Source organism: Camelus dromedarius, chromosome 20, assembly GCF_036321535.1.
Source record: "Camelus dromedarius isolate mCamDro1 chromosome 20, mCamDro1.pat, whole genome shotgun sequence".
Taxonomy (NCBI): Eukaryota; Metazoa; Chordata; class Mammalia; order Artiodactyla; family Camelidae; genus Camelus; species Camelus dromedarius.
The window spans coordinates 28,105,895-28,131,492 of NC_087455.1; the positions used below are offsets into that span (position 1 = coordinate 28,105,895).

Genomic DNA, 25,598 nt, shown 5'->3' on the forward strand with positions numbered 1-25,598 from the left:
TTTCTTTATTAATAAAAAGCTTCCAGTATTTTATTATTGTAAGTAATTCTTAAATAAAATTCCAATATTTTAATTTTGACATTTAATCTTTAATCAAATGGGACAGATTTAATTAAATATGAACAGATTTCTACAAGTAGATTTATTAAATCCAAAGGCATGAGCATTTTCAAGGCTTTTGACTTGACAAATCATGTCCAACAAAGTTGCATTAATTTATATTCCTATCAGTGATACATGAGTGAGCATGGCTTTTCAAAGGGTATACCTAAGTTAAAAAACTAACTTTGTGCACCACTGGTAAAAACAATGACTATGGTTTTCAAGGTTTAAAAACTCTTAACGGACAGCTAAAAGAATAGTGCTCCAAATGAACCAACACGGACAATGGACAGTAGTACTACAGCATTACTGTGGCCAAATCCCTAACATCAAAATACTTCTTGATGCTAAGATTTGTGAGTAAAAGTTTGAGGAGAAAGAGGATACCCATATAATTTCTAAGTATCTTGCCAAAGATATGTATTAATTACAAAAGGAAAAAATAGTAACTTTATAGTGAAGAAAACTGGCAGACACCACTTTAACTAAGGGATGAAGGTTAATATCACCAGTAATAAGACATGTTGATATCATGCACCCCTGATCTGATGCACCAAGAAAGGCACATCAATTTTGTGGTATTCTTGCCAAAAATCTCAATCTAATAATGAGAGAACACCAGTTAATCTCAAATTAAGGGCAGTCTCCAAAATAACTGCCAAGTCCTTCTCAAAAGTACTAAGGTCATGAAAAACAAAGGAAGATTGAGGAACAGTCATAAATTGAGCAGACCAAGGAAACGTGACAATGAAATGCAATGTGGGTTCCTGTGTTGGCTCCTAGAACAGTAAAAGGACATTAGTGGTAAGACTATGATGGGATAAAGTCTGTAGTTTAGTTGATGGTATTGTATCAATATTAATCTCCTGGTTTTCCTAATTGAACTATGGTTATGTAAAACATTAACATGAGGGGAAACTGGCTTGACAGGTACTATTTTTGTAACGTTTCAGTAAGCCTAAAATTATTTCAAAATAAAAATTTTTTAAAAACCTAACACTTCAAAAAGAGTATTTTTTTTTAATACCATTACAATGAAAAGTCATTGATGTTAATGATAAAAATTCCCAAACACCATGAAATTCTTATCAATAGACAAGTCACTGTTCTCTTTTTAAAATCTTCCAACAGGGGGAGGGTATAGCTCAGTAGTACAGTGTGTGCTTAGCACGCATGGAGACTTGGGTTCAATCCCCAGTACCTCCATTAAAATAAATTAAAAAATAAACCTAATTACCTCCCTCTCCCACAAAAAACCACAAACCCCCCAAAAGTAATAAGATTAAAAAATTAAAAATTGAATGTTTCAAAAGATATGATTTAAAAACAGAAAAATCTTCCAACATTACACAGGATTGCCAGTTAAGGTCACACTGATCCTTGCGGTTAAATTACTGAGTTGACAACTGCTTTATATTCTCTATCTAGAGCAGTGGTTCTCAACTAGGTTTGTTTCTTTGGTTTGTTTTAGCAAATTTTGTGGGATTTTTAGTAAACTGTTTAAATTTCTACGTGAGAAAAAGGTTAAGAGCTTAATCAACCCATTTGGATGCAAGATGTTTATGTAAACAAAGTTCAAGTCATAGGATACTTCAGGAATAGTCTATTCCAATCCTGTTGTCTTATCAATGATGAAACCATGGTATAGACCTAGTTTACATGACTTGTCCAGTGTCTATAGCAGTTACTGGTTAGGTGTAGACTTGAACTTGGGTTTCTAAAGCAGAATGATTAGATTATTTAAAGGGCAAGAGAAGAAATAAAATAAAGAAAAAGAACATTAGAGCAAGATCAATTTCAAGTGAGAGCAATTATGGTTCTCTAACAGTCACTTCTTAAAGGGATGTGCTTTTTGTTTCAGGTGTCATGTATGATTCCTCCTAAGGCAAAAAATGAGAAATGCCGAAGATACTCTGAAAAAGGATATCTAGCCAAAACAGCTAACTGGAACAAACTTTAGAAACCTTAATAAGGTTAGTCAGCAGGACATTTTTTATTGCCTATTAACTGGGACACGGTCAGTTAATTTCAAATATCAATAAAGGCTAAAAGGGCTTCAATTAATGCGGTTTACTATTCTTAGTTAATGAGAGTCCAACTGAACTTTTTAGTGCAGAAAAGTCATAACAGATGTTTTTATTGGTACCAGTACAGCATCATGTAATGAATCCTATTTCTGAGCTAATTTATGCTTTCATAAGTAACAATAGTGGAAAGAACACAGAACTTAAATACAGAAGATCTAAAATTCAATCCAATGATAAACTTCCACCTTCTCCAAAAAACACATGTTAAAAATCCATCACATGTTGCTCAGGTAAACACTCAAAGTATAATTTACATTTGACTATTTCTCTCTTTTCATTTCCCATTTTAACAACCACTTGCAGTTTGAGTAAAAATTTTAAAAAATGAAAAAAAAAATCCATCACATGTATAGCACTATAATAAATGGTTTGGATAAAAAAAAAAAAGATGAATAAGATCCCTTTCCTCATTAGGAGATTAAACTCCCTACATTAATAGCCTCATCTGTAAAAAGGTGATTACATGTCCTTTCCATCCTATAGGAACACTGAGAAGATAAGTGAGCTAATGTGAAATGCTTCAACAAGTTTTAAGGCAATATATAAGAAATCATAAAATTCCATCTAGGTCAAGAACATAAGGCTGCTCAGTCACCTTTACATGGAGTCACAGAATCCTGTATCTACAAACATTAAGGTAAAGATTGAAACTATACTTTAACTTTCATCTCACTGAAGTAATACTGGTAGCTGCTAACATAACCACACTGAGTTATCAACTATCTGAAGAGTTACACATTTTATAGACAGATATTTTTAGTTCTATTAAAATTCGTATGATTCAGTCATTATTTATATGGTCTACGTCAGAGATCAGTCAACTTTTTCCGTAAAGGGCCAAATAATACACATTTTTGGCTTTGTGAGTCATATGGTCTCTGTTGCAACCATTCAACTCAACATTATAGCACAAATGCAGCCACAGTCAATAAATAAATGTGGTTATATTCCAATATAACTTTACAAAAACAAGCAGCAGACAGGATTTGATCCACAGATCACAGTTTACTGTCCCTGGTCTATATCATTTTGAAAACTGAGAAAACTTTTTAAGAAGCACTTCTCCAATTTGGGAAACATTCTTTTTCAGCAAAACAATTTTCTGATGTATAGGAAGGAATACTACCTACGAAAACGTATTTCAATAATAAGACTTAAACAATTGAGTCATTTCTGATAGAAATAAGTAAGTTTTAACCAAAGGGAAACTTACTTGTAATCTTCATTTGCTGCAGTAAAAATGAAAGCTTCCATAGGGTTCCAGCAAATTGTATTTGTTCTCATATCTAAGATGACCTGAGAAAGGAAGCATATACTAACCCATCACTATGAAATTATTTCCCTCTAAAATGAATAAATTCCCAACTCATTTTCTTTCCTTCTTTTTTCACTGATTTAAGCAAATATTTTAGTAAACACCTATTATGTGCACAGTACTTGACTCAGTATAATAGGGAAATAAAATCAATAATTGTTTCCTGAATACATAGGCAAAGTGGTAAATATTGAAAAACATAAAAACGTTTAATAAATGGGCCCTTGACCTCAAAAAGTTTAGTCAGGAAAATGAGACATACACAAGAAAAGTTAAAATATAAACAACGAAGCAGTAAATGATTAAATACCAAATCAGGGGCAACATTAATGGTGAACTTAGGATTAAAGTGGAGAAAAAAGGTTTCAAAAGATAAGCATCATTTGAGCTGACCTGTGAAGGACAAGTGCATTGTAGTGTCTCTCGTGCTCACCTCGGCAGCACATATACTACAGTGTCTCTCAACAGGAACGTTTTGGGCAGAGTAATCTGTTGTGTGTGATTATCCACTGCAGGATGTTCAGCCTCTCGGGGCCTGCTCTTTCATGCTAGAAGCAGTCTCTAAAATGCCCCACCCCCCACTGCTAAAACTATACTTGGTAGAGGAGTACAACCCCCGTCTGAGCTCTACTACATTTAGGAGAGAAAAGATGAAGAAACATCGATAGCCTAGCAGCTAGAACACAGAAGTAATAGAAAATAGCATGTCTGCCTCCATCAAGGTGACACATGTGACAAACCCTATTTAAAGGTTCCCTTACTGACTGAAACAAATGAAGAGATGGAAGACAATTTTGGATCAGATTTTGGAGGCCCCTGAGAACCAGGCTACAGTTCTTTTCTTCAACCTTACAGTAATGAAGCGTCATTAACAACTGAGAATGAAGGGTTGAAGGGGGCAGAAACCATTTATGAAACCAGTACTTCTGCTCAATGCTTCCAGTATCATGTTTTATTCTCACCACTGTGCTACAGGGTAGTTATTAATATCATCATTTCACAGGAGAAACACAGATTAAGTCACCTGCTTAAAGGATAACACCAAAGTTCATGTAGGATCCTCCCAATATATCACAAGAATGAGTGAAATGATTAGAGTGGTATTTTGGAAAGGTTATCGTATTTATTTAGTTCAAACTTCAATGAATATACTCTACTTCTAATATTTCTAAATTTATTACATGTTCTAAAATTATTTAGGAACAACAAAATTATTAAGAGCATTTCTTTGACATGTGGACTATGACAATAAACCCATGGTACATAAATGATGTCTAGCTTTTCTTGTTCTCTCAATTCTAACGCTTGAAATCAAGTTTATATCCTTTTACTTATGATAGCACTCCTCTCTTTACCAACAATATTTCTCTCCCTCTTTAGAATCAGCATAAGGTTGTTTTCACTTTGATATCTAAATCCTGGAATAACTGCTTTAGAACTATTGGGAAATCTGACACCTAGAAGAGGATAGAGCTTGTCTAAATAAAACGTCAAACCAGTACCCATCAGTGTGTAACTAAACAAAGGTGGTTATGTGAACTAGTTGCAAAACTTTCTGGAATAAAATACTGTCTGTGTCATATGATAATCACGAGGTCTGATAAAACAGGATGCAATACTTTTTTTTTTTGATGCAATACTTTAAGAATTTCCAATTCAGTAAGTACGAACTAGATGCCAAAAATTTGCTGGCGTTATGGAAGACACAAAGAAGACTAGGAAACAGTACTTTGTGGAAATTTAAGGATCTCTAAAAAGCAACAGGGAATTGAGAATGCCATTATGACCATTTTGGGTTCTAAAAACATCTCTATTAAAAAGATTTTCTTTTTACTTCTGAAAAAACATTTGCTCTATAATTTCAGTCACTCCATTTAAGGGGAATGCATTGACATTTTGGTAAAGCAGAAGACATTTTGAAACTCACCTTTTTCAGAGGAGTAGCCTGCCTCATATCATACAGTACTATATTCCTGTCAGAAGCACAACTTCCCAAGAGAAATGTCTAAAAATAAGTGTAACAATCAACAGTTAAAAGCCAGGCTTGGCAGCAAACCATGTCCATTCACTGAACAAATGATTTATTTAGCTTTAATGTTTGTATTTAAGATGCAAAGTTATAACAAGTCCATTTTAAGAGGGTACAATGACTCCCTCATAATCTCAGTAACCTACAGCAAGTATTTTCATTGTTAAATCCTCATGAATGTATTTTAGATGCCCATGATAGTGTACAGATAATTCTGTACTCTATTTTACAATAGAATGTACTTTACTTGTCCATTCTTCAACTTAGATCTGTTTCTTACTCTTCAGTATTCTAAATAACACTTCAATGAACATTTTCGTACATTCAGCTCTTCTTTTTCTAAGTATACAATTTTAGTAGTGGCATTACTGAATCAAAAAGTATGAAAATTTTATGGCATTTGACATTTAGGGCTAATTGTTTCCCAAAAAGTTGTACCAATATACATTGCAATGTGGAAATATATCAATTTTACTGCAACCAGGCAGCACTGGGTAGTGTCATTTAAAAGTTATTATTTGTATGCCAATATTTCCTATGTATAGTCATCTTCTGGTTTCTGTTGGGGATTGGTTCCAAGACCACCCATGAATACCAGAATCATGGATGCTCAAGTCCCTTACTGTTGATCCTCTGTATCCACAGATGTAAAACCTGCAGATATGGAGGGCCAACTGTATAAATTATTGCTTTATTAAGCAGTTAAACATTTCCTTATGTTTATTAACTCTCTGTATAAACCAGGCCTGCCCTTTGTCTAACTGTTTCAAGATATTTCAAATATTTATTTGTTAGTCAGTTACAAGTGTGCAAAGTGCTTACATAATCCTTGGCGTTAAGTGAAAATAAGCCCTTCAACTACCGGCAGAGCCACAAATTCCACCCCTTGTAGTGCCCTTCCTCCTCACTCATGGCTCCTGACACTCACAACTCCTGGCTTCTGCCTACTATTATTCCTAATGCAAGTGCGGGAGGAACAAGAAGAGTTATTTACTAAACAGCTGTATGGTCTGCTAACTCCTACCACATGAGCGTATATAGTTCAAATAAAACGCATAAGGCCAATGCTACCATCATGATCTCTTCTCAGTCCTCTCCAACCCCCCCCCCCCTTTAAGCCACTTCCTCCCTGAGACTTCCCCTTTAGTTAGTGACTCCTCTCAACTCTCCTTGGTTTCTCATTATGTCACTTCAAGGTCTGACCAGGTTCTATTTCTGAAAGTAAAGGCTTTAATTTGAACAAAGCAAAAAATTCTATCTAGACGGAAAATTGACTTTTTTACTGTAAAACGTACCAATGCTCAGCATAAACTTTTGGCTTTATCAGAATTCTAGGCTTCAATATTTTAACAGAAAATTAATTATTAATGATTAGAGGAGACAAATACACTTCATTTGTTCTCAGCAACATACCCTTTCCATTAAGTATAAAATAGGATAAAAGACATGCACACCATTTGCTTTTACCACTAAGCCAATTCATAAGGTTAATAAAACACACACACATACACATACAGCTGAACAAACAAGAGTTTTTACGCAGGCAAACCTAAAAAACATGGTTGCTAGGTCATCACTAATAATTTATTATGATTTTAGGATTGGCCGTCAGCTCCTCTAACACAGGTGTTCACCAGAACAGACAAGTAAAAGATCCTGTTTACCCTTTAGAGAAACAGGAATCAATATGTCTGCTCCTTCATTTTTTTTAAAACAGTAATAACACCACCACCTTAAATTTGGGTAGCACCTTTTAAAAGTATTCACATATTTAGCACATTTTACACTTACAACAAACCTATGAAGTGCACTGGAAGATATAATTAATCTCATCTTAAAAATAAAGAAACACGTAAGAGAAACATTGTGACTTGTATAAGGTCACACAAAGGCACACTGGCAGAAAATACAGTCCCAGCTTAGCTCCACAGCAAGTAGGACACAAAATGTTCCCACACATCGCTTGTGTTTGTAGACTGCTGCTGCCCAGCGTCACCCTGGCCTGGCTCAGCAAAGGTGGCTTGCCCCTTCGTGCCATGTCTCACTTCTACCACCAAGGGGACTCCAGGAAAGGGAGACAGAGGAGGGCCTGGGGAAGACGTAGTAGGGACGGATACTCTGAACCAGCGATCACTAACTTTTCCTGTAAAGAGCCAGAGAGGATGTATTTTAAACTCCGTGGGCCATACGGTTTCTGCAGTGCAAACACAGTTACAAACAATGTATAAGCAAGAGGCTGTATTCCAGTAAAGCTTAAATTTTTTTTTTTTTTTTTTTTTTTAACCAAAACAGGCAGTGGGTTCACAGACTAGTTTGCCTACTCCTGCTCTAGACCTATAGCCCCTCCCAGAACTGTGTATATGGGTGTATGCTGGGGCAGGAAGAGTATCCTCTGACCTCAAGGCCAAGTTCACCTCCCACTACAGCACTTCACATTCTAACACATTATACAAACAGTCTTATGGCCTACTACTCTGACTTAACGTTTTTCCCCTTCTTTTATCAGTCAGGGTCTCTGAGAGTGTAAACCTTGCACATCAGAGTTTTCTCTGATACCCACTAACAAAATAATCCCCTGATAATTTCTAAAATCAGCATATACATGCAGTGATTTCCTTCTCTTTCTGCAGGAAAGGGCATCTCTACCCAGTCTTCTGGACAGTGAGTTCAACTGTTATGTATTCAGAAAAAGTTGAGGAACGCTCTGGTGTCCAAGGGCTAACTTAGCTTTCAGGGAAGCCTCCTTTCCCAAAGTCAGACCTGAATAAACAACAAGTAGGCTAATCTCCAACTCTTCCTTTAGACCTGGAAGGAACTAGGAATCACAAGTCAGACTTCGGAGCAAAGAAAAATGTAACTGTAACTAATTATCATGTAGTACAGTAATAACCGTGCACATCATTATGAAGTACTGGTGCCCTGTCACTTACAAATAATTAGTGAAAACAATGGTCAACATTCCTTCAGACCTCCTAGAAAGTTAAGAAAAATTACCATTTTCCTCAAGATGCAAAGATGTAATCTGTGGAAAATGAGTGCTGAAGGCACAAGTGAAACTGAAGTTTCACAGACAGTATGTGCTTGGATTCTAACCCCACGAGCACATGCACACACCCTCCTCTAAAGTGCTTACACTGCTGTCAGGGAGTCAACTGCAGGCAATCGTGTCAAGTTCTGATCAAAGAAGGTATCAGAATTCAGGTATAATCTGGAGAATTGACCAAATGCCAGAACACAATAAAAATTAAGAAAATTCTTGTATCACACATTTAAAGTTTCCTAAATAGAGATGAAATGATTAGATCACAAGGAAACAATAAACAGAACATATTTCGAAAAGGAACTTTACCTCGATTGGGTTAAATTTAACACTGCTTATACTGTCAAATCCCCAGGTCATTGAACATATAGGATTAGTTCTTTGTTCATCCCAAATGTCTACTTGCTGTCCACATGTGGCAAAAACAGGTTCCTTCCAGTGATGATCAATTCCTGTATATACTGTCTTTAAAAGCAAAGAGGTTATTAAAGCTATTAGATGAGTCTTTTCATTAATACTTCACATCTACAGAAAAATATTTAAAATATATTTCCCTACACTCATTTGTTTAAGAAAATTCCTGCTCACAAAGAAATTTCTTTGAAGCCCTTAAAGAAGAAAACTACCGTAAGTAGTGACATTTCTTATCACACATTCTGGGGATAAAGAAAAATGTTAACATGAGATCTATTTAATTAAGTATGAATACATATCAATGAAGTAATTTTTAAATCATCATTGGAAAAAAAAATCATCACTGGGAACTGAAGGATCTTGGAACCAACTAATCAAATACAAAGGTAGTTTCTAAAAACACTTAGTTCCACATTTAACACATGAAGTACTGATCCCAGGACAGAAACATGGATACTAACAACTGGATTAAAATTTAGAGGAGGAAATAAAATTGGCAAGCGTGGATGCTAATATTATTAAAAACAATAAAACCCCGTAAGTTTGATATTACTCACTTAAACTATGTGACTGATCTCTTCAGGGTCAGATTAAAGCCTGCCTCTGTGCTATATGGTAGAAAACACTTGCAAAGCAAATTAAAGGTAACCATTTAGCCAATACTTCAAAGCTTCTAAGAACTCTTATCAGCACCTGTAGGTTTTGAATTACTTTCTATTCATGAAGGCAAGTCCTACAAACTTCTCCACAGTAAGAATTAATCCCCAATACCACAGAGATGGTATAAATATTTCAAAAATCTTTGGAACTCCTACAGAAAAGACATTTTGTAAGAATGAAACCAATTTTGCTTTAGGACTTACTAGTTTTTTACCATCTGTAAATTATTTCCATCTCATACTCATATCCCACTCCCCATGTCCCTCTAAGAGCATTTAGGTCAACTCAATAGAACTCAGCAAGGCCCCAATCATGGGCTGGACCCCATTTAAAAAAAAGAACATTTAGAAGTTCCTGAAACCTGAAAAACAGAACCTATATATACACTAACCATAATACCAAAATGACAAAGTGATTTTAAAAATGCATATATTTAAAGGTTAATTCTAATTTTACAATTTCACTTAGTATCAAAACGTAAGCATTATAAAACATGGGTAGGCCTAGTGATCTGAATTATTAAGCTATCACTTAAGCTACAACATAACCATACCATCTGATTTGTAGAATGATGTTATAAGAAATGTAAATAATACTTATACAAAAAAGCATCTATTTTTTCATTTCCTAAACAATTCTTTCAAGTAAGAAATTCTGACCTTTGTGTAAGATCTATAATGATATAAATCAAATAGAAGCTGATGCCTTTTTTTTTCTGACCTTTTACCTTATGGATTTCCTCCCCTGGCCTATAGGAAATTTTCATTGCATCCTCTAGCAAAAAACAGAAATCAAACCCTACTACAATGAACACTGAAGAACTGTTCAAATTCTTTAGCTGTAGAGGACCTTAGTTGTATTAAATACTGCTTAAAATAGGTCAATTATTGCAACCTAAAGTCTATGATTTCTTATTTATATCTTTCTTTTGGAAATTAAAATTATAAAATACTTTTAAGTAAAAGAGAAGAATTTTAATAGGAAAAACATGGGTCAATTTATTTTTGTACCTTTCCTAATATTGTATGCAATGGCTCATCCTCTTCTCCATACCCTGGTCCATCCATTTTCCACTGCTTCACAGTTTTGTCATCACCAACCTAGAAATATTTATGATGAAGATGATAATGAACAACAGTTATAAACTGTAAACTTGCCAACACATACATCAAATTATAAATTATCTGCAGTTTAAAAAATAACACATACCATTTTCTTCCAGAACCGAATTCAGTGATGTATTTATATCCCACCTTATTATACTAAAGATTTATGACAAATACATAAGTAAATAAAATTAAAAATAAAGTATGAGTACAGTGAAAGAAGAATAAGGGTAGGAAAAACGTTAGGTCATAAATATGGCAAAAATGCATGCAATAATAAAGATGGCATTTCAAAGTAGGGAGAAAAATGAATTACAAAAATGGTACTGTGGTATCACACTGGTCATTCAAAAACTATGAACCAATCCGACACCTGACATAAAAACAAAATTCCAGATAATTTTAAATGTAAAAAATGAAACAAAAAAAACACTAGAGAGAAGGTATTTTTATAATCTTTGCATGGATAAAGCCCTTCTTTGCATGATACAAAACTCCAGAAACAATAAAGTCAGGGGTTTTCAAACTGTGAAACTGCAGACCTCTGAAGGATCCTGAGAATTTTTCAGGAGTCCACAAGGTTAAAATTATTTTCATAATGTTAGTAAAGGCATTGTTTGCCTTTTCACTGAGCTGACAGTTACACAGGTGGTGAAAGCAATGGTGGGCAAAACTGCTGACACCTTAGCCCAAATCAAGGCAAGGCAACAACCTGGGTATGTGGCAGATACGTTCAAGATATTGGGTATACATAGGTTTTAGTAATACGTTTTTGGATATGTCTCCTCAGGCAAGGGAAACAACTGAGACTACAAAAAACAAAAAAACTTTTGCATAGCAAAAAAAACTATCAACAAAATGAAAAGGCCACCTACTGAATGGGAGAAGATATCTGCAAACAATGTATCGGATAAGGGATTAGTATCTCAAAAACACAAAGAACTCATATAACTGAACATCAAAAAACCAAACAACCCAATTAAAAATGGGCAGAGGATCTGAAGAGATTATTTTTTCAAAGATGACACACAGATGGCCATCAGGCACATGAAAAGATGTTCAACACCACTAATCATCAGGGAAATGCAAATCAAAACTACAATAGGATTATCACCTCACATCTGTCAGAATGGATATGATCAAAAAAGTCAACAAATAACAAGTGCTGGTGAAGATGTGGAGAAAGGAGAACCCTCATGCACCATTCATTGGTGGGAATGTAAACCCAGTGCAGCTGCTATGGAAAACAGTATGGAGAGTCCTCGAAAAATTCAAAATACAACTACCATATGATTCAGCAATTCCATTTCTGGGTATTTGAAGAAAACGAAACACTAATTAGAAAAGATATATGCACCCCTATGTCCACTGAAGCATTATTTACAATAGCCAAGATATGGAAGCAGCCTAAGTGCCCATCAATAGATGAATGGATTTCTTAAAAATGTGGTATATATACACAATGGAATTATTACTCAGCCACAAAAAAGAATGAAATCTTGCCATTTGTAACAACATGGATGGACCTAAGGGGTATTATGTTAAGTGAAAAATTCAGACAGAGAAAGACAAATACTGTATGATTTCACCTATATGTAGAATCTAAAAAAAAAAACAAAAAAAAACAAATGAACAGATATTAAAAAAACAAAGAGTTATAGATACAGAGAAGAAACATGTGGTTGCCAGAGAGGAGAGTGGGTGAGGGAATGAGAAATAGGTGAGGGAGATTAAGAGGTACAAACCTCCAGCTGCAAAATAAATGAGTCATGGGTATGAAATGTACACTGTGGGGAATACAGTCAATAATTATGTAATATCTTTGTATGGTGACATGTCTTAACTAGATTTATTGTGGTGGCTATTTTGAAATGCATAGAAATATGGAGTCACTATGCTGTGCAACAGGAATTAACATGGTGCTGTAGGTCAATTATAGCTCAAAAACAAACTCATAGAAAAAGAGTTCAAATTTGTGGTTACCAGAAGCAGGGGTTTGGGGGAGGGAGAACTGGGTGAAGGCAGCAAAAAGGTACAAAGATGAATAAGTACTAGGGATATAACGTACATGATAAATATAATTAACATTGCTGTATGTTACACATGAAAGTTGTTAGAAAAGTAAATCCTAAGAGTTCTCATCGCAAGGAAAAATTTTTTTTTCTATTTCTTTTGTACCTATACAAGATGATGGATGCTCACTAAACTTATTGTGGTAATTATATCATGATATATGTAAGGCAAGTCACCATGCTGTACACCTTAAACTTATATAGTGCTGGAAGGAAAAAGATTTACTAGGTAAAATAAGGTGCAAAACAAAATGTATAATATAACCTGGTCTGGGGTTAAAAACATAAAATAATCATATAGTGTTGCTGAACAACTGTACATATACCAAACTGCTAGCTTTAATTGAAAGCAGAATTTCAGGGTGCATTAATTTTCTGTTTTTACATCTCTGTATTATATACAAATATACACCTACTTTTAAAATAAAAATAGTAACAAGGATATATATTCATCCATGGGATGAGTGTGAATTTAGCTTCTTTCTTACAGCAAATTTAAAAAGGGGATACCCTTCCTGCAAAATAATTCACAATACTCATGATATCAGAATAGGTAAGGGATTGGGAGAGAAGTTTAGGTGCTACAGTCAGACAAGAATTTCTTTTGTGGAGGATACTAATAAATGGAACATTTATTAACAATATCCTTATAATAGAAAGTACTTTAATAGGGCTATATCTTATTAACAACTCTGAATCTTAGCTACTGGCATCATACCAAACCTCAATTCTGGAAAATCAATTCTACTGGGAGCCAGGAAGATGTGATCTAGGTACTGAAGTCTCAGCTGATCTGACTTGACCCAATGCAATATTTCAGCATTTATGGAAGACAAGATGAACTGTCATTGAACATGACTTCCCTGAAGGCTGTTTATTTCAATCAAGCTTCTGATAAACTATGTCTTCAAGCTCAAGACTAAACTTAGGAAGTTCAGTAAATGACTAAGCTACTCTAAACAGTCTATTGAATGCAACCCTTAGCAGACCATCAATTTTGAGAAATTTTACAGTTTTGTAGAAAAGAGGAGCCAAACTAGAATATGAGCCTGGCTAGGACATCTCATCCCTAGGCTGAGTAAGGTGGAGAAGGAGCTGCCAGTACCACAAATTGGGTTACTGCAGATACTATGAAATCTATGTAATAAAAGTTTTATCTTTTGCAACGTTGTATATTAAACATTTTTTGAAACATTAAGTGCTGAAATTATGCCAAGTAGTTTCCACAAGTGTCTCATCTCTAACCAAGCAAGCATTACTTAAAAATATCTGAAGGGAGAAATGAATAGTAAATTTGAAACATTTTCAGCCTTTATTCATTTCAGCATTAAAAAAAAAAAAAGACCCAAAACAGTTAATCCTCTGGCTAGGATACTTAACTAATCAATATAATCAGAAGAATAACCAGCTGGAAGAAGTTTAGATGCAGTCTGCTCCAACTTCCCACCCACTTTCTTCTACAATACACAGCATACAGGGTCATGAAGCTTGTCTGCACCCCTCTAGCAAAAAACAATGGAATACCTCACAAAGTAGTCTCTCTTGGCTTTTGACAGCAAGTTAAGTTTTTCTCTGCATCGAAACCAAATCTTTTAACATTAACACCTACTCCTCATGTATCAATATGGAACAACAAGTAAGTCCATTTTCTCTTTCACAGGACAACCTTTCAAATATTTAAAGGCAGCTATCAGATTTCCCAGAAGTCATCTCTTCCCTTTATTATTCCCTTGCAATCTGGCTTTTGCACCCAGCATGCTACTCAATTTGTTCTTAAAAAAAAAAAAAAAAAAAAACCACTGAATAAAGAATAAGGAAGATTTACATGGTTGGTTAGTGTGCATGTGTACACAAATGTTGTATATATAGGTTAAAACATTTGAAAAGATATACACCAAACCGCTAACAGTGTTAGAACTGAAAGAGAATTAAAGGACTTTAACTTCCCATTTTTCACAGGTCTGCATTCCTAGAATATTTTGCTGTCTTCATTTTCATCATCCTTTGTTCATACAACCACCTATCCTTTCCTCCTGGGTCATTAAGCTCATTCACAGGCTATTCTAATTCTCTAGCTGCTCCCTGAGTTTCCCACTTGATAGATGGGCATTTCCCAAGGCTGTTTCCTGACATCTGTATATTTCTACATTCTCTCCTCCCCTCCACCCCCACGATGCCACACCGGCTTCAATCATTACTTCTGTACTGATGATGCCAAGTTTAGCTCTGCCTTCCCTTGTGAGCTCCAGATCTGCATCTGTAAAGGTCTGGTAGGCATCTACACTTGAACACTCCGTTGGCAGTCCAGCTCATCACACTGTATCCTTCCCATTCCCACTCTCCCTCTGCTAAACCTGCTGATAATCCTGACTTCCCGATTTCTGTAATAGAAACCGCCATCTTCCCAGGTACTCCTCAGCTGCCAAGCCTGTCAAATCTCTAAAATGTTTCTTAGCCTAACAACTACTTTCAGCTGTTTTCAGTCCTCAGCACTGACTCTTCTTATTGCTTATACAGATTATTAACAGCCTCCAAACTGATCACTTAGTGCTGTCAAATTTATCATCTCAAAGCACAGCTTAGGTTCTGTCAATCCCCTATTAAAAAACTTTCGATGAACTTGAACAGATATTTCTGTTCACCAATGTTCATAGTAGCTTTAGTCACAAAAGCCAAAAGGTAGAAACAACCCAAACGTCCACTGATGGATGAATAGATCAATAAAATGTTGTATATACATACAGTAGAATGTTATTCAACCTTAAAAAGGAAATTCTGACACATGCTACAACATGGTTGAGCCTTGAGAATATAATGCTAAGTGAAATAAACCAGACACAAAAGGGCAAATATTATGATCCCACTTATATGAGGTACCTAAAATAGTCAAACACAGAGACAGAAGCAGGACAGTGATTACCAGTGGGTGGGGGCAGGGGTATAGGGATGAGAGAAGAGTAGTTTCAGTTTGGGAAGATGAAAAAGCTCTGGAGATGCACAGCGGTGATGGCTGCACACTGATGTGAATGTACTTAATGCCACTAAAATGTACACTTAAAAATGGTGAGAATGGTAAATTTTATGTTATGCATATTTTACCACACATATACCCACAAATCCTTCAATGATTTACTATTAACAACAAACGAATTACAAATTACTCATTCCTAGCACTGAAAATCCTCCAGATTAAACCAAACTACCTTTCTAGCCTCATCTTGTTTTAATGCCACTTCTCAGTTAGTGCAATAATACGTTAAGTAATTATGTATAAAGAAATTACAAAGTACGGGAAAGGTTGGATTACGTAAAGAAAACTAGTACTTTCATAGGCTTTAATAAGTTCATCTGCATTGTGAAACACCAAATGGCCTTGGACCAAATAAATCAACTCAGAAAATATTCAACTGGATTGGCCTTATACATGTTGAAAAGAGTTAATGACTCAATCGTATCATACTTACAGTAAAAAAGGAAGTCCCACAAAAGCGAGTGCATATTCCTCGTACAAAACCTTCATGCGCTTGTATCGTACGAATACATTTTCGTTTAGTCAAGTTCCAAATTCTAACCTATGATGAAGCATATCAGGAAATTTCGGTGAACTATAAACAGAAAATGTTCAGGCACAGGAGTATTACATTCCACGAAAAATAAATTCAACACTGAAAAGGCTACAAATCATTCCACTGGACGGCTAAAAATAAAATCCTCTAAATTAAAATAGTGCAATGCATATGGATACATGTATCAACAAGCAGAAACTTCAAACTATTAAATACTATTGATTCTAGTTTAAAGTGTTTCAAAGCTTTCTTTGTCAGAGTGGGAAATAAGTAATTTTTAAAAAATTTTAAGAAGTAAATTAAGTAGTAAATCATTAATAACATACTCTGTGGGGAAAAACTCATAAATTATCTTTATTGTAAATGTGCCTTGTTACTCACTGTCAAATTGAGCCTTAAGCTATTACATTTTTAATATCTTAGGTTTGGATAAGAACTACTGAAGTTTCCAATTCAGATAGAATTTAGTCTTGAAATTAAAAGAAAACAGCACATAGAAAAATGAAATCAAACCAATTAAAACCCACAGTAACTCAAAACTAAAGGAAGAACATTTGTAATATTTAACTATTTTTAGTTTAAAATATCAATGTTTAGAGTGACACTTGCCTCTCCATCACACGCCCCAGAAAGAACAGTAGCCAGGCTCTTCGGATGCTTTGCCAAGCAATTGACTCCATCTCGGTGACCATCCAGGGAAGCAAGGAATGGTTTTGCAAATACCCGTTCCAGTTTGGTAGCATTTAAAGCTCTCACGTATTCTCGTGGGACCTCAAAAGGGTGTAAGGTAGGATCATAGTTCCTTGGAACTGAAATAAGAATGACTCCTCTTAATAAAATAATTCACACTTAATATCTCCTATGGTCTTCCTCAGCTAATCATTCAATTTGTTACTCAGTAGGCCTTGATTAGGGACACTGGTCTACGTCTAGCACTGTGAAGAACACACAAGCTGAAGGCCCTTTGCCCAGAAACCTTTCCAAAATTATCAGAAAGTCATGGAATGCATACATCCTGCAAAATAATTAAGCACTATACACACACACACAACTTTTCCTTTTTTTTATGTCCTACTACACTCTTCAACTGAGCTGTAAGCTTTCGTGGGCAGGGCTTCCCCCATGTTCTTCATTGTACTCTTTATGTCCAGCACAGGGCCTGGCACAAAACAAGTGCATGATAAATATTTGCCCTATTGAACTCTAAGCTCCTTATTGGGCAGAGAACGCTATTAATCTTCAGTGCTAATTATTGTACTGCTCAGCACACAATGTTGCGATTGTGATTTTAGTTACTATTTACTGAGCACTTTCCATTTTACAACTTAAAAAAAACAGTTTACTATGTACCAGGAACTGCTCCAAACACTTTACATTAACTCATTTAATCTCCATAACACCCTATGGCTTAAGTTCTATTACTATCTTCCACTTTACAGATGGGGAAACCGAGGCACAGTGGCACACTGTGCATATGAAATGATGGGGCTATGAAGGAAACCAAGGCATTCTGGCTCCAGAATCCATTTTCTTGTCTATGATGTTATGCTGCCAAACATGTGGTCTCAGTTAATAGTCATGCTTAGGAAATAATTCTAAACCCACGTGTCTTAAAAAACCCTTTAATTTCAAAAAGTAAATGTATCTCCTTTTTCTGACTCCACTAATGGTATTTCACCCAAAATTCAATGAAGTTCAAATGATGGCCATTTTTATGTATTCCATTTTCCACATTCTTCAATAACCAAACTAAAAGTCCTACTTATATTCTCTCTGAAGTATTTCTTATTTATTCTTCCCTTTCTTTTCCTACCTCCAGTAACTTAGTTTGGGCCCTTATTACTATATACTTAGGCTCAGGGATCATAACATCCTTACTCTATTTGGTGCAGTTTACACTATAATGAGATTTATCATCCTAAAGCACAGCTTTTTACATGTTATTCCCACGCTCAAAAACTTTCAAAGGCTCCCTATAGTGGTAGTCTTCAAGCTCTTTTGATTGTATGTCCCATTAGTAGCAGAGTTTTAGAGAAAGTCTCCCCGCCTTCAACATACATATTTACTTAATGAAAGCAAATGATTAAAGATGCTGGGTTTTTTTTTTTTTTAATTTCCATTTAACACTACGATAGAGTGATTCAAAGGCTTTAACATCAGTTTTTTTCAAAGTTTGGTTTTAATGGCTACCCAGTTGAAAATGATTAGGCAGAACTCCCTTTTGTATGGTACCATGTTATCAGAGACCATAGGATCCAGAACCAACTCTTTGCTCTGCCCAGTTTTTTGGTAACATGTGACTTCAGTAATTTGTGAACCTGTCAAAGAGAAGACTGGTTCAAGTAAAGATGGTGCAGTACAGACTGCCTGTACTTCACAAAGACAAGCAGTTTCAAAAAGAAGATGTCCATAGTTGGCTACGTTTATTTAGTTAAGTTTAACTTTCAGTCCCAACCACCAGTTTTGTAAAGGTTACTTCTTAAGTATGTCTAGAAAATTTCCATTTACTCTGATGTCAATAGCTGTTCCTACAACTAAGGCAGTTTAATAATTTTAACAGTCAAAAAAATTCAACTAAGTAGATCATTCTTTGTCAATTTTCTTGTGCAGGCAAAAATAAATTTTTACAGGTGACAGATACTGTCGTCATTTTCAGCGTGAAATCTTTTAAATGATGGAAACATTTCCAAACATAGCATTTTCAAAATGATCTCTCCATTGCATGAGATTTTTTGAAAAGCAATCACTTTCTCACTCAACAAAATGGACCTTTAAGTAGCAGGTTGTATGTTTATTTTTAATAAATAAATAAAAACTCCTACTTCATATGCATAGCCATAGAAAAGCTCTGCAAATTAAAAAAAAATGTTTAATCCATCATTATGTTCCACAACTTTTCTATGAGGTTTCCATAATATAACCAAAAAACCTCTGTAGGAGAAAAATATTTTCATGGTCCTCCCCATCACTTTACAAGTAATTATTAAGATTCTATTATTTAAAATAATATAATCTCCCAATAAATATAAATGGTAATACGCCACAATATTCTGAGTGCAGAAGCAAGCAAACTTTTGTCAACCCGCCGGTCTCTCCCTGGGATCCTTGAAGTACCACATATAGCATGTGACTATTCAACATTAGCTGAAATGAGGATGTCCGGGTCAGTGCAAGTATTATGTAAATAAAGATTAATTTCTTTTCTTATATAAGAAACGGAAATTGAAGTCTTTATTATTTTTTTCCATCCCAAAATGGGTAGCCCAGTATATCCATTTTAGTTAGAGACCGTGGACCAATGGAATGAACTGCAAGCTCCTCTCTAGTCTTCCACATTCTGATTCCAACCCACCTCGTTGGCTTCAAGTGCTTACCAAAACTCAGCTCCAGACAAACTGGTTTATTCATTGTCACCTAAAGCTGTCTCGCACTTTCCTACTCTTGGTTCTTTGCAGAAGCCATTTCTTCCACCAAGAATGTACTCCAACTTTCACACTAATCTTTCTAAACCCTACACATCCTTTAAAAATATTCAGCTAAAATCTCCTATCTTCTATAAAGTTTTCAAATCACCATGATCATGCCCACCTCTAAATTCATACATTCAGTCAACAATAAACATTCAATAAATATATCTATGGAACACCTACCACATGCTACAAGCACTGAGGATACCATAGCTAATAAACTCATGACATGTATTTATGTAAGTTATTCTCATTTATCTGTAGGTTAACCAGCTTTAGCAGTATTACCAAAGTAGTTTTAAAAATACAGATTCCCTGATGCCCACCTGACGACAATGAGTCAGAATACTCAAATAATTATCTGAAAACTGTACAAAATTTACAAGGAAAGATGATAAGAATAAAGAAAGAGAAACATCTTCCTTATTTTAGGTTTCACAGAGCTCCAATTCCTCTATTTTCCATTTTGCTATCCATTAACACTTCCATCCAGAAAGTATAAAGAAACAGAAAAACGTTATAGAAAATAAGCCCCTTAATAAGAATATCAGGTTACTAATAACCTCCTAACCTTGAGATTCTATGACCAGCCAGTCACTCAGTCCTTCATTCAGACACTACTAAAGCAATGGCTAGGTGCCACATGCCGTCCAAACACAGGAGATAGAGAAACGAGTACGATTCGGCCACTTTCTGCAAGCTCAATCTGAAGGCAAAGACTGATAGTCACAATAATGAGACAATGTAATAAACACCCCGATATTCGACATTTGTACAAAAATATGTGACAGAAGCATAGAAAGAGGGTGCTTAAATGTCTACCAGTGACTGGATAAAGATGTGGTATATATACACAATGGAAAATTACGCAGCCATAAAAACGAATGAAATAATGCCAGTAGCAGCAACAAGGACAGACCTAAAGATTATTATATTAAGTGAAGTAAGACAAAGAAAGACAAATATGATTTCGCTTTTATGTGGAATCTAAAAAAAAAAAAAGATGATACAAATCTTATCTACAAACCAAAAATAGACTCACAGACATAGACAACAAACTATGGTTACCAAAGGGGAAAGGGCAGGGGAGGGATAAATTATGAGTTTGGGATTAACAGATACACATTACTATATATGAAACAGATAAACAACAAGGACCTACTGTATAGGACAGGGAACTATATTCAATTTCTTTTAATAACATAGTGGAAAAGAATCTGAAAAAATATATATGTATGTATGTATATTTATAACTGAATTGCTTTGCTGTACACCTGAAACTAACACTGTAAATCAACTACAATTCAATAAAAAACAAAATTTAAAAAAAATATGTACCAGACCAGGACGGGGAGGGGGAGGACTGGGAGGAGGATCTGCAGTGGATAAGTTTGGAAAGACTATTGTTTAGAGAAAACTTCCCAGAGAAAGGATAGAAACTTGGTAAGAGTGTTTGCCACAGGACGCCTGAAATAGAATGTCTGAAATGTACTCAGATTAACAAGAGTAAATGTAAGCTACTTTTGGGAAAAGTAGTCACTGGTGAAACTAGAGAGGAAAATAGAACCAAGTTCAAGGGATCAGGTCAAATCCAAGTGGTATATCCTGATTTGCATTTTAAAAACATTGCTGTTTGGTTACTTACCCTGTAAACATCTTGTGAACAGAGACCACATATATACTTTATAGCACTGCTCATATATATATACTGATAACCTCTACTACTCAGTCATAGTGAAATATTGGTCCACCCTCACCTTCTATGGCTCATCCCTTACTCAAACTCCGAAGACATGGGCCTTCTCTTACGCCTTAAGTTTATTCCTGTCTTAAAACTTTTGCACCTGCTATTCTCTTTACTTAGAATAGTATGTTCACACGTGGTTGGCTCCTTGTCATTTAGATATTATGAGCTATAATTCATAAGTAGTCAGCATGTTCATGGGGGAACAGACCAGCACAGATAAATAAAGCTCATCTATTTCACTTTAGCCATTCCCCATCAAACTTCTCCACAAGAGTTTTAAAGAGAAAAGTGATGGCTTTATTCCACCTTTGTCTCTTACTACAACCAGAAGCATGTAATTTTAAGCAGTAAAGCGGCGAAAACTCAGAGCAGCAGGAAAGGTTTAAAGAAGTCTGCTTAAATGTTAAATCCTTCCGTACACAAATGTGGCTCATTCAAGTTTCACTTTACTCCACCAGGAACCTGAGAACAGAGAGCCGCAGCTGGAAGAGGGGAGACGGAAACATTTCCCAACATAACTAACTTTCCCACTTACCACTAGAGAAAGTTATTAGGAAAAGGACTTGAAGACAAGTTTTCTGCTGCCCAGTACCAAAGCGTTTTATCTGCATAAAGTAACTAGGAGAAAGGCAACAGGTAAAGAACGAAATTGGAACGCCAGTCTCCCACCAGCTTTACTCGGTGGAAGCCAAAGCCGGACCCAAGGCTGGCGGACTCCCTACTAACTTGTCTCACCTCTCTGTAAGTCCAATTTGGTTTCACGGACGTAGTTGTCCGGGTTCCGGCTTAGCATCTTCACCTTCATCTTGCCGCTAGCCTTCCCCGACTCCACGAGCCTTTCCTTCCAGGTACTGGTTACCGCGGCCTCCTCCGCTTCCGCTTCTTCCAGACTACTTCCGCTTCTTGGAGACTACTTCCTGTCATGTGACTTCAATGGAGTGGAAACCAGGGGGTTTGTTTGGGCCCTGCGGCGCTCCGTAGTTCTCGGACAAAGGTTGGCCGGGGGCGGTGATTCAGCTGTGCTCTCTTATCCACGCCCTTCGTCCTTAGCCAGCCGTGGAGGTGGGCGAGGGGAGGCGAGGCGGGCCGGACGGGGCGGACCTTGGAGGTGGGGCCCGGCACCCTTCGCGTTCTCTGCTGGCGGGGCGTGCACCGCACCTTTCACATCTTGTCTGCACCAGGGTCTAGCCTTCGTTCCCGTGGCTCCCGCAGCTGAGTCCACGCGTGAGTCCCGGAAGTGGGCGACCGTCGCCACGGTGGCGGCAACTGCATCTCGTCCCACCTCCGCGGCATCAGCCGGCCCTGAGCTTATGACGGGCCAGGGCCAGCCGGCGTCCGGGTCGTCGGCGTGGACCACGATATTCCGCCACGTCCGGTACGAGAATCTGGTGGCGGGCGTGAGCGGCGGGGTCCTTTCCAACCTCGCGCTGCACCCGCTCGACCTCGTAAAGATCCGCTTCGCCGGTAAGAAACCATTCAGATCCCTGGGCTTCTCGTAGTTGTCCCCCAGAACTGAGTGATACAAACGTACAAGGAGGCCTTGGTTTTCTCTGCCTCTTCCATACTGTAGGCGAGGCGAGGGTTGAGGAAGATGCTGTCTGTCCGGGCTCACCTGGGGCCAGATTTGAGGAAGGCAAGTCTGGTGAAGGGGTCTGGCCGCCGTTGTCCTCTTTCCCCAATACTAAGAGTCAGGGAACAAGGGTGAAAAATCTGAGAAAAATCCTCATTGGTGTAGAATGTGGGACTCAAAGCTTGGGTTATACAATAAGAAGGGGGTCATCACGTTTTAAGGTTTAACCCTAACACGTGCAAATCATTCAGCCCTGGAGGTACAGGTATCCCCCGCTTTTCGAAAGTTCGCTTTACACCACTTCGCTTTTACGAAAGACATATCAGTACCTGTTCTCCGCTAACCCCCAAATCCGAAAGAAATCCGAAGAGGGTTTTCGCTATTACGGAAAAAAAGGCGAAAATAGCTTCAGCATTTGTTTTGCAGCAAGCCCTTGTAGAGGCAGCATGTACCACCAGCAGCGAGAGTGGCAACACCAGCTCCTTTCCTGGGAACTACACTCAGCATCTCAGCATCAAGCCGCCATAGCTTTGAACTGTGTCTGTGAGCATCTGTGCTTTATCTGGATTTATTTTGTGCATCCGTTAGCAAGGTGCGTGCTAAGGTAATTGCTTCTTCGCTTTATGCAGTTTTGGCTTACTAAAGCTTTCATGCTTTACTTTCGGATAGCGGTGGAAACCTGTACTTTGAAATCTTAGGGTAGGTTGCCACTTGTTTGGCCTTAGGGCTGAGAGGAAAATGCAAGTGCTTGGAGTAGGGCATAATCCTCGGCAGACGGTTAGGAATGAGGTTGGGATGGAATTCTTTTGAAAATTTGCTTTTGGCATTTACAGTGTGGTACAAAGTCCTGTGAAGGAATAGGTAGCTGGAATCCAAACACTATTGTTTTTTTAATTTAGCTTTATTGAATTAAGTGCGTTGAGTTATGTGAATTAAGTGTATTGAAATTAATAAAGTACTTTAGAAGTTAAACTCTATGTTAAATTCTGGATAAGATAGCTTCAAAGGTCTTTGGTAGCTTAATTTGGAAACTTTTCTTGGATTTCAGTTCTCTTATTTCTACAAGTTCTGCCTTGACAATTAGATCTGCAGAAGTGGCTTATCTTAAGTTAGATTATTCTATTTACCTAGGATACATTCTTTTAACATTTGTCGGCTGCTGTGTGGGATTCAGTAGCACCTGAATGAAGTTTTTGCCCTGAGGGAATTTAATAGTTTAATTGTAGGCTTGAGACTTAGTCAAATTAAGAGTATTGTAGACAACATTAAAATTAAGGACCAAATGGAATAAATCCAAATAGCAAAATGTGAGTAGAAGTAGACTGTTAAGAAAATAATAGATTGGTGATGGCCATATATATCTGTATGTGTAAAATTTCATTACATCTTGAGATTCTCCAAAGAAGGTCTAAAATTTTGACAGGTCGAGAGGAGGCAAGAAACCATCGAAAATCAGTGAGCATTGTGGAGTGTTCTCCCTAGAAGAAAACCCACAAAGGCATATAATTTCCATGGAGTTTATAATGCATGCACAAATAATTATGACAACGAAGAACATTCATTGAGCGTTTATTAGGCACAAGGCAGTGAACTGAGAACTTAACTTACATTATATCATTTACTGCTCTGAACAACCCTGTGAATTTATTTTCCCCGTTATATAGGTGAGGTTAATCGAAGTTGACTAACTTGCCCAAGTTACAAGTTTTTAAAGATAGATCTGGGATTTGAATCCAGGCAGTCTAACTGAAGTACCCTCTGGCACTTAACCACTCACCCCAGTACCTTGAGAAATTCCTGTGTACTGTGGCTTGAATGTGAAAAGAATTTTGGGCTGCAGGTGCAGGCCTGTATGACTTGGTACTTCTCTTCTGCAGCATTTTATGTAGGAGCAGAAGAGGTGACAGTTGAAATGATCAGTGAGGAATAGTGTGGTTGGTCCAGTGAGTTTGACTGTGCCTGAGGAGAAGGAATTCTTTGGACCTGAGAATATTGGTAATATTGATGAAACAGAGAGACTATTGGGAGACCAGTAGGGCTGAAGTGATGGATAAGGTGACCGACATAGGATAAGAGGACAAAATTAAAGATCTAGTAGTTGAAGGCAGGACTTTGTAATACCAAAGCCCACTGTGTGGCTGGGAAATGGTGGTGGAAGAGAAGAAAATTTAGGAAGATGAATAACTGAAATCAAAATAGTCAATCGACCACCAACATTAATGCTGTAGTTTCTTTTTTTCAACTTTTTTTTTATCGAGTTATAGTCATTTTACAATGTTGTGTCAAATTCCAGTGTAGAGCACAATTTTTAAGTTATACACTAACATATTCATTGTCATGTTTTTTTTTTTCGCTGTGAGCTACCACACTAATGCTGTAGTTTTATGCTTTTATAAAATTAAACCCTTTTAATAAAATTATAA

At 36.6% G+C, this 25,598-nt stretch overlaps 2 protein-coding genes across 3 annotated transcripts in view; one reads left to right on the forward strand and one right to left on the reverse strand.

The window, feature by feature from the left end:
• Positions 1-22,511, reverse strand: part of DCAF13 (DDB1 and CUL4 associated factor 13) — a 29,575-nt gene extending 7,064 nt beyond the window's left edge. The window contains exons 1-7 of the mRNA XM_010981867.3: positions 22,341-22,511; positions 17,001-17,200; positions 16,290-16,397; positions 10,658-10,747; positions 8,883-9,038; positions 5,432-5,509; positions 3,403-3,485 (exon numbers count right to left, since the gene is read on the reverse strand). Of these exons, the coding sequence (XP_010980169.3) occupies positions 3,403-3,485; positions 5,432-5,509; positions 8,883-9,038; positions 10,658-10,747; positions 16,290-16,397; positions 17,001-17,200; positions 22,341-22,410 (785 nt within the window). The 5' untranslated portion in view covers positions 22,411-22,511. The remainder of the gene's footprint in view (positions 1-3,402; positions 3,486-5,431; positions 5,510-8,882; positions 9,039-10,657; positions 10,748-16,289; positions 16,398-17,000; positions 17,201-22,340) is intronic.
• A 102-nt stretch (positions 22,512-22,613) lies between these two features.
• The window catches only part of SLC25A32 (solute carrier family 25 member 32), a 38,317-nt gene continuing 35,332 nt past the window's right edge, over positions 22,614-25,598 (forward strand). Inside the window, exon 1 of one of the 2 annotated variants that reach the window (XM_064476914.1) lies at positions 22,614-23,069. In XM_064476914.1, the coding sequence (XP_064332984.1) occupies positions 22,916-23,069 (154 nt within the window). In that variant the 5' untranslated portion in view covers positions 22,614-22,915. The remainder of the gene's footprint in view (positions 23,070-25,598) is intronic. The other variant, XM_031439435.2, reaches the window with a different exon arrangement.